The sequence below is a fragment of the Chanos chanos genome, chromosome 9, assembly GCF_902362185.1.
Source record: "Chanos chanos chromosome 9, fChaCha1.1, whole genome shotgun sequence".
Taxonomy (NCBI): Eukaryota; Metazoa; Chordata; class Actinopteri; order Gonorynchiformes; family Chanidae; genus Chanos; species Chanos chanos.
The window spans coordinates 30,439,484-30,449,483 of record NC_044503.1 but is presented as its reverse complement, the minus strand read 5'-3'; the positions used below and the strand labels follow the sequence as shown (position 1 = coordinate 30,449,483).

General features: G+C 40.6%; 2 protein-coding genes across 2 annotated transcripts in view; one reads left to right on the top strand and one right to left on the bottom strand.

Moving 5' to 3' along the window:
* Positions 1-3,652, top strand: part of LOC115821617 (metalloreductase STEAP4) — a 3,857-nt gene extending 205 nt beyond the window's left edge. Inside the window, exons 1-4 of the mRNA XM_030785424.1 lie at positions 1-236; positions 1,911-2,438; positions 2,549-2,713; positions 3,386-3,652. The exon at positions 1-236 is cut by the window's left edge and continues 205 nt beyond it. Coding sequence (XP_030641284.1) covers positions 1-236; positions 1,911-2,438; positions 2,549-2,713; positions 3,386-3,652 — 1,196 coding nt within the window. The remainder of the gene's footprint in view (positions 237-1,910; positions 2,439-2,548; positions 2,714-3,385) is intronic.
* Positions 3,653-5,182: 1,530 nt separating this feature from the next.
* Positions 5,183-10,000, bottom strand: part of steap4 (STEAP family member 4) — a 5,014-nt gene continuing 196 nt past the window's right edge. The window contains exons 1-5 of the mRNA XM_030783570.1: positions 9,729-10,000; positions 8,805-9,259; positions 6,999-7,526; positions 6,671-6,835; positions 5,183-6,149 (exon numbers count right to left, since the gene is read on the bottom strand). The exon at positions 9,729-10,000 is cut by the window's right edge and continues 196 nt beyond it. Coding sequence (XP_030639430.1) covers positions 5,874-6,149; positions 6,671-6,835; positions 6,999-7,526; positions 8,805-9,257 — 1,422 coding nt within the window. The 5' untranslated portion in view covers positions 9,258-9,259; positions 9,729-10,000 and the 3' untranslated portion in view covers positions 5,183-5,873. The remainder of the gene's footprint in view (positions 6,150-6,670; positions 6,836-6,998; positions 7,527-8,804; positions 9,260-9,728) is intronic.

The window sequence follows — 10,000 nt, the reverse complement described above, 5'->3', positions numbered from 1 at the left end:
CGCAGGTCATTTTTGTGACGGTGCAACGGGAGCACTATGACTTCTTGACCTCTCTGACCCCCATTCTTCAAGGGAAGGTGCTGGTGGACGTCAGTAACAACCTGAAGAAAGGTCTTTACCCACAATCCAATGCTGAATACCTGAGTAGTCTGGTACCCGGAGCAGCTGTGGTCAAAGCATTCAACACCATTTCAGCCTGGGCACTGCAGTCAGGGGGACTGGATGCCAACAGACAGGTGAGGTTAAACACACACACAAACACACACACACACACACACACACACACACACACACATTCACATGGTGCATACTGAATGGTATTAAAATCAAGAGCATTACTGGAAGACTATTACCCTATTAAAGTTTGTTTTCTATAGTATGACTGAGTTAATGAGCTGTTTATAAACAGTATGTTCTGCACACAGCATGTGAATTCTGTATAGTTATGAAATCTTTGCATAGTCACTACCAAATTTATTATTCTAATTATGGCTAGCTAAATAATCCACTATACCCGTAGCTAAATTAAACTTAATCCAAAGTCAGCAGTCAGCTTGTTTGACATGAGTTGCACAAGAACATGAGTGAGAATTGAAGTCAGCTAAACTTTCTACATCTAAAAATGTGGAAATCTAGAAGTATTTTAATAATGATGAAGGTATATCGTATTGCGAAGAAAATATATAAAGTAAGTAAGAGAATCACATTTACATGCCTTGGTATGGCCTTACTCACAGTTGGACACCAGATTAGTTGTAAAATTTCAGGTCTTATGTAATTGTGTGCTTGAATGCCATCCAAATTTAAAAAAGATTGTCTTGCACATAATATGTAATCTTGCATATTGTGTGTAATGTAGTTACAGAGTATAGAGAGGATAGTTTGGAGATAATACGATGTAACTTTTTTTTCTTTTTGGTAATGCCAAAAAATTCTAAGAATTTGATGACACAGCATTCTGAGAATTGTGTATATACTGTATGTATATCTATATACATTGTTGATGGAACCAAAAGCACAACATGACCTATGACATCACCATGTATAAAACAATAACGTTTATGACACTAAAACACTGATAAGATAAAACAAAAGTGTTTTAAAAAGGTTTAATGCTTACTCTGAGCTCTGATAATAATTATTATCTCACTGCATATTGCTACTATGCACTTTGCCCATTTCTTCATACCTAACATCACTAATAACAGTTGCAACACAATACCACAAACACTTTATATCTCCTTCAGAATGAAAGCCTTTTTACTGTATGTGTGAATCAGCAGTACATTCTGTAACTTTGACCTCATTATGCCAGCGTTTGCAATGGGTCATAACATTTGGTGACAAAATATGCTTTTATTTCACCACGCGCTACAGATCAATTGAAAAAAGATATTCAATTTCAGAATGTGAACAAGGTGAGAGACCAATTAGTGGTCAAGGGCAAACAAGTTTAATGCATTTTTTTTTAAAAAAGAGCATCTTTTCAAGTTCAGTACAGTTAAAAAGTACCTTGTCATAATTTTACCTGAAAGAGAGTTGCTTTAGGGCATTTTTTTTATCTCAGGTTTTTGTAACCTTGCAAAAACTTTTGAAGGACTACAAAGCTGTCAGAAGAGAGGGTGTGTTTGAAAGAATTTTCACACAATGAGAGGCAAAAGAACAACGATGAAAGTTTATCAAAAGTAAAGGGATTTTTCCATTGTGCAAGGAATGTGTGTGTGTGTGTGTGTGTGTGTGTGTGTGTGTGTGTGTGTGTGTGTGTGTTGATGCTTCATGTGTCTCTCTGCCAGTGCTGAATCAGACATGTGAAAAATTCTTTTACAATTAGACAACAAAAGAATGTATCAAATTTGACAAAGCTTGCCTAGAGGACTCTAACATACTCAGCCTGTCGTTTTTTCCCTCAGGTCTATGTGTGTGGAGATCAGCCTGAGGCGAAACAGGCAGTGGTGGACGTCGCCCACAGTCTGGGTTTGACTGCCCTGGACAGGGGCTCCCTACGAGCGGCCGGAGAAGTGGAGGATATTCCCCTGGAGCTCTTCCCACTCTGGAGACTTCCTCTAGGCATCGCCACAGGCCTGACTGCCTTCTTCTTCTTCTACCTTCTCATACGCGACGTCATCTACGCACGAGTCGAAAAAGGAACAGACATCTCCTACCGTATCATCATCTCCCTGGCCAATAAAGTCTTCCCCATCGTCTCCTTGGTGATGCTGTCGCTATGCTACCTGCCGGGTGTCATCGCGGCGTTCGTGCAGCTTTACAACGGCACCAAATACCGCCGCTTCCCTGATTGGTTGGATCGCTGGATGCGGTGCAGGAAGCAGTTGGGTCTGTTGGCGTTGGGTTTCGCTGTTCTTCACGTTCTCTACACTTGTGTCATCTCGATCAGATACAACGTTAAACATCAGAACAACGCAGACCTTATAGCACAAGTAAGATCTCACCATTCTATTCCCTTAAGGCCCAAACAAGTCACTATACAGTTTAAATGATATTTCTAAGACATACATTTTCAACACTATATATACACCTCATATTCCAGATCAAAAACAATGAAACATCTGAACTGGACCTTACTGAGGCGTGGGGGACTGATTCCTTCCTCACGCTCGGGATTCTGGGATTTGCCCTCTACCTTTTGTTGGGAATAACATCCATCCCGTCTGTTGGCAGTAGCCTGAACTGGAGGGAATTCCGCTTTGTCCAGGTACACCGGGATCAGCTTTAACATGAATGCATATTTGATCCGAAGATGGAAAAACATTAGAAATAGTATAGGAAATTTGCTAGTTTTTGCCAGCAATTTCACTTCTAATTCACTAGTAAATTGTTTAATTTATGTGGTCAGGTCAAGGAACTGTCTGCATGTGATGAGGGACAGATCAAAGTTACATATTATCTGAGAACAGGCCAAGGTTAGGGTGTGTACAGGGCAGAGATAATTTTAGGGCTAGGTTTATGCTCACATTTTGATAGCACATATCATATCACGAGACAAAAAAAGTTTAGGTGGTGTAGTATATGTTTACACACAATGACTTAACGCTTCTCTGTCATAAAACTTTGACCAAGACACAGTGGTTGAAGAACAAGACTATTCCAGAGATGTGTAACCAATACCAGTGTGAGCCAAAAGTTCATGACTTTTACAAAGTTTATTCAGTTTTACCAATGTTCTAAAGCATGTTGAGCTTTCCCTCCGTTTTTGTCCTATGTCTTTTTACTCAAACTGGGTCATTTTTCCTGTTTCTCTGACTATTTGACAGAGAGAGAGAGAGAGAGAGAGAGAGATCGAGTGCATGTGTGTGTGTGTGTGTGTGTGTGTGTGTGTGTGTGTTGGACCACTCTTAACCCTTTTCCCCATTTCATTTCTGTCCAGTCCAAATTGGGCCATTTGACATTGCTGGTTTGCACAGCGCATGGTCTGCTATATGGATGGAATAAGTTCCTGAAAGTTTCCACGTACAAGTGGTACACCCCTCCCGGCTTCATGCTGTGTCTGGTGATACCATGTTCTGTTCTGGTTCTGAAGATGATCGTTATCTTGCCATGCGTGGACAGACCCCTCACCCGTATACGGCAAGGCTGGGAGAGGAAGAGGAGGGTGGTCTCTCACGAAAAAGACATTTTGGACTCTCAGTTTTGACTTTATGGTGTTATTACCCAATTCTGCACTTATCACTTTATTGCTCTCAGGGTGAAATTTCAGTATATAAATACCATTATAGATAATTAAGTTTAATAATTTATTCTGGGATGTGTGTGTGTGTGTGTGTGTGTGTGTACGTGTGCGCGGGCACGTGTGTGTGTGTGCATGTGTGTGTGAGGGAGTTAGAAAGAAGGGAAGAGATAGAGATACATAGGGAGAGAGAAAGAGAGAGGAAGGGAGAGAGAGAGAGAAAAAGAGAAGACAAGAGGAAGGAAAGGGAGGGAAACAATATCATTCTGAAAAATCAGTCAGGAATGCGTAAAAACATTTCAGTAACAATATTTGCATTTGAAATGCGTTGTGAACTATGAATAAGCTTGTTTATGATGCATAATCCTAAAAGTCTCAAATTTCAAGCTGTCTGATTAATCAGTTCATATTTTAACAGAGCAATTCTACTGCACTCGAACACAAACAATCATGCTATCAACAGCCTACACTTGGTATGCCTTGCACTTGCTTTACAACACAGACAAAACGGCATCAAAATTAAATGACAAACACAACAAATGAGAATATATTTGTCCAGCATTTATTCATTCTAAACATTCAGAAAGCACATGTATTACAGATATATATATATATATATATATATATATATATATATATATATATATATATATATATTGTGTGAGGTAACAGGACTGTATATTAAATATGTATACAGACTTGGAAAAATGCTCCTTGTGTTTCTACGTGGGCTCTCCCTGCCCGACTGAACGATCTGTACATTAGCTGCTGAGAAAGTTCCGGAAAGATCGGCCGACACAAATCTCCTCAGAGGTTCACAGATGCACCTTTGAACGGCGTAGAGACCACATCGGATTCTTTTCAGAGCTTTTTCGGATGCGGTGCCTCTGGAGACCGGCCCGTTAGATTCTGTCAGATAAAGAAGGCACGTTTTTCTCCTGAGAGGACAGACCGCGTCATAAAATGGAGGGAAAAGGAAGTTTCCGACCCAATGTTGGAATGAAAAGAAAAGTCGATAATATCTGAGGGGGTCGGGAGGTGTGGGGTAAGTGTGTAGGCGGGGGGGGGGGGGTATCCTCAGGAAAGCATTTGAAGAGATGTAAGTCAAAAACAAAAGGAAGCAGAAAGACATGCAAAACTTTTTACACGACAGCACCTGAAACAAGTCCGAAGAGACAAAAAATGCTGCATGAAAAAGAAAGAAGGAAAGAAAGACAAAAACATTTCACAAAAAAGCTATACATTTATAAGTAAAAAAAGAAAAAGAAAGGAGATTTTGAAATGATTTCTCGGAATGGTTAACGGAGCCTCTGATGAAGAAACTTGACAACACACTCTGATGGAGGTCGATTTTGATTGACTTTGCATGAGCCACCAGATCGATGATTTGAGATCAGTGACTCTATATAGACTTCACACTGCTAATACCAATTTCTTGTGTAAAACTGTCCAGAGTTCATTTCAAGAGTAAGTTTATTTCAGAGGTGAGTTCATTTCAGGGTTTTCGGCGATACTTTTGTGACGATACTGTTTTGATGTGGTCTAAAAATGAACCTACTTACTTATAGTGAGTGCTGATTTGTGTTAACATTACAAAAGTGCTTACATACTCCACACTCAGCAGTGTAAATGATATAAACCCCATGTGAGTATATTCAACGCTGACAAATTTGCTGTGTAGACTTGAAAGCTGATAATATGTGATATAGTAACTCCATTAGTTTTGTGTTACACCACAATATGAGAATGTAGAAAAATATATGCGTTTCTGATGAACTGGAACAGGGATTTTGTGGTGTCAGTTTGATTTCTAAACTTATTTAACCAAGAGATGCCACAGAGGATGTGGATTTTGTGAATCATTTCTCAAAGTGAATGTTACTCAAGTATTGAGGAAATCACCTGTCATCTGCTCTCAGGGCGATTCTGACGATCTTCTGTACTGCTTGTCACATCTCTTGTGTAAGATTTAACGTGTTGTGATTAAAAAAAGAAAAAGAAAAACGTCACAAAAAAACGTCACTGTACTCATGAGGAAATTCTGTCAGTCCGTGTCTATGTCTTTGTGAAATTTTATGTTTTTGGGAAATTTTGAGATTAATCACCATCTCCAAATTTTTTTTTTTTTGGAGAATGGAAACTCCGTTTGAGGTTTTCTTTTTTTGAGAACACTGTCTTTGGAATTGCTTCACAGAATGAGCGGCTGACTGCTTTTGGCGCCATTCGCATGGGCTCCGATTTTCTGCTTTCTCTCCCAGCCCTGTCGGATGCGGGTGACGGTCCGGTCCACGCACGGAGTGATAAGGATCAGCTTTAGAACCAGAACCACACAAGGGATCACCAGAGACAGCATGTATCCAGGGAGAGTCCACCATTTATAGGTAGTAGGATATAGAAATCTGTCCCAACCATAGAGGAAGGTGTGAGCTGTACACAAGAGTAGTGTCAGATGGCCCAGATAAGACTGCAGAGAGGAGAGAGAACAAGATTAGGAATATTTGAACACACACACACACACACACACACACAAATAAACACAGAGTCTTCAAGTCAAATAACTTTTCTGACTACACTCTTGATACTGAAAAATATATATGCAAGAGAAAAAAAAACCCAAAAAAACCTTTTGAACAGTTTAACTCAAGCTGCGTCTCAGGAACATCACGTCGGTGATGTATTCATAGATTTATTTGACTAATATTTCGGTTAACATTTAAACCTGAGCTGAAGTTAAACTGACATTTTCTCTCTCAGTGATATTTATTGGTATTCCTATCACTTGTTTTAAGATGCATAGAAATCACATCAGATCATTACTTGCACAATATGACAGAAAGCGCATCTCTATCTGAAGACCGTCTGCGAGCCTCAGAGGAAATGCCATTGTTTCCAGAACTTTTCGCATATAACAGCATCGTGAAAAGTGCATCTGATCTCAGTGGTTTTAGTCAAGGGGGCTTATAGGATCTATGTTTTGTGTGATACCTGTACAAAACGGAATTCTCTCCAGTTCAAAGCATTGCTGACAGAAGGGAGGGATGTTATCCCCAGTAACACGAACAAACCAAATCCCAAAATTCCCAGTGAGTAGTAGGAATCCGTACGCCAGGCCATGGTTCTGTCAAACTCATAGCTTTTATTTTCCTTTACCTGAAAGGTAAGTAAAAAAAAAAACAAAAAATACCACAAAAAACAATTGCAAGATTAATAGAGATGGTTGTATAAACCAGAAATTACCATAGAATCATTTCACCTTGTTGGAGATTGTAACAGTGTAACAGTGTGTGTTTGTCTGTGTGTGTGTGTGTCTTACCAGTGAAATGGTGAAGGTGGCGATTCGGTGACGGACGTAGTATCTGATGGGGATGACTAGCGTGTAGAGAACGTGCAGAAAGGCAAAACCCAACGCCAACAGACCCAACTGCTTCCTGCACAGCATCCAGCGATCCAGCCAATCGGGGAAGCGACGGTATTTGGTGCCGTTGTAAAGCTGCAGGAACGCCGCGATGACACCCGGCAGGTAGCATAGCGCCAGCATAATCAGGGAGACGATGGGGAAGACTTTATTGGCCAGGGAGATCATGATACGGAAGGAGATGTCTTTGTTGTTAGTGACTCGTGCGTAGATGACGTCGCGTATGAGAAGGTAGAAGAAGAAGAAGGCAGTCAGGCCTGTGGCAATGCGGAGAGGAAGTCTCCAGAGTGGGAAGAGCTCCAGGGGAATATTCTCCACTTCTCCGGCTGCTCGTAGGGAGCCCCTGTCCAGGGCAGTCAAACCCAGACTGTGGGCAATGTCAACAACCGCCTGTTTTGCCTCAGGCTGATCTCCACACACATAGACCTATAACAGAAATTAGACGTGTTTACAGCCATGGCTGTAAATGTTAGAAGATAAGATGTACCAGAGGTCTGTTAACATGCTGATCAGTGTTAATATGTTACAGAGTACAATAATTATGAAGAAGAAGAAGAAGAAGAAGAAGAACTATTATTAGAACACAAACACACGCTCACTAAGTTCCACGAGAATGATTTTGATTCAAAAATCAAAAAGCTGTAAGGAGTATTGCATTATGGCCCCCTCCCCACCCCCTCTCTTCCAGAGCATGTTTTAAACATTTAACAAAATCATTAAAGCCCCGTTTACAGAAGACTTGAAAAAAAAAAACAGAAATGGATAAAGTTTTACTGAACTCTATAATAAGGACAAAAAAAACGATTGTCCAGTGTGTTTATCTGACTCCATGAACCAGTTCTTACTTTACGGAACAGTATTTAACTGGAGGGTAGACCTGCATACAGCTATTTTTGGGGGAGTATGTAGGTTTGGGGCAGCGGAAAGGGATAAGTTATGGTTAGATTTAGAGCTTTTTTTAAAAATAGCTTTGAGCAACACAAAACCATACACACACTCACACATGCTCTCTCTCTCTGTCTCTCTCTCACACACACATGCACACACACACTCACACTCACACATGTGCACACATACACATGCACACACACACACACACACACACACACACACTTGACATAAATAGTGCCATACAAAAGACTGTTTGGATTTGGTCTTTTAGCTCTGGGCCACCTGCTGTTCCCCCCCAACCTCCGTCTCTCCCTCTCTCTCTCTCTCTCTCTCTCTCTCTCTCTCTCTCTCTCTCTGTCTTTCTCTCTCTCTCACTCATTCTCTCCCTGTTTCTCTCTTGCTGGTTAAGGTTGGCTTGAATTCACAGATAATAAGCATCTATAATGGAGAAGAACCGCAGGTATGCAAGTAACATTCTCATAGCAAATGCTTCTGTCTGATCTACTCTGAGTTTCATGCTGTGCCATTTGCTTTTGTGTCCTCTCTGATGGCTTTTTTTTTTCTTTTCTTTTCTTTTCTTTCAAACATTCTCTCATTGTCTGAGTTTAGCATCGTCTGACTTACATGGAGGTGGAAAAAAAAAAAAATTCTGTGATTGTTTGAGTTACAGAATCCCGTTAAAGACCTGAAATAGTGATATGTAGAGTTTTCTTTTTTTTACTTTTCTTTCTTTCTTTTTTCTTTTTTAGGAAAATCTTTCATTTCAAATGCTTGCATCATGAGCAAAAATATTTCTTCACATTTTAACCTCACCTGTCGGTTGGCATCCAGTCCCCCTGACTGCAGTGCCCAGGCTGAAATGGTGTTGAATGCTTTGACCACAGCTGCTCCTGGTACCAGACTACTCAGGTATTCAGCATTGGATTGTGGGTAAAGACCTTTCTTCAGGTTGTTACTGACGTCCACCAGCACCTTCCCTTCCAGGACAGAGGTCAGAGAGGTCAAGAAGTCATAGTGCTCCCGCTGCACCGCCACAAAAATAACCTGCGCTTCATTAGCGGCTTCTGCGTGGGTCATGACCTTTGAACCCTGAGGTACCAGGGGGGAGATCTTTGGCTCTCGGGACCCAAAAACGACTCCGTAACCGGCTTGGAGAAGACGCATCCCCAAGGAGCGGCCAAAATCCCCCGTTCCGAAGATACACACTGTACCCATCTTACGCTCCCTGTTGATTGGTGTCATCATGGCAACAGAGTCGGGCTCCATGTCTGGATGGAGGCATATTATGCGCATTATCAATGGCATGCACCATGGAGATTTCATTGAAACATAATTATTGTTCTAATCGGCACCAAAAATGTCTTTAACATGTTATCAAGGCTTTTTGATTTGTCTCAAGCATGAGACTCCCACCAGAGTCCAAAAAAAAAAGCTAATCTGAGAGAGATTAGTTTGGAGTTTGTATCCTTCCCAGCCTGTTACATTTTAATACTAAACATTAACTTTGATAAGCAATCATTTGCTTTGTTGAAAACAGCAAAGCCTCAGATGCACCCCAAAGTGCATGAGCTTGTGACCTGAATTTTAACAGAACAGAGTCAAAGGTTGGATGAACTTTGTGAACTCCGGCATACAACAAACACGCTATACCAACATGCATGTGGTTTCCCCCTTTTAAAGCCCATTTAGGAGTTAAAAATTTTAAACTTAAAATTATCTAGACTGAGAAGTACTTACTTGAAAATTTAGGATTCCACGTTGCCTAGAATCGTTGCGACGGGATGTTAGATTCCAGTAGTGTTCAAATTTTCATTCGTTGTGCTTAACTTTTCGAACTTTTTTTGTGTGTGTGTGTGTGTGTTGTAGAATCTAGTATTCAAGCGTTGTCCCCCCTGAACATTAAACTTTTGAAACAGTTTGAAATGCCACAACTCGTTCGTTTTTGAAATGAATTCTGCACTTCCCTAATTATTGGTTGTGAAATACTTTTCAGGTCCTTTTTCAATTGC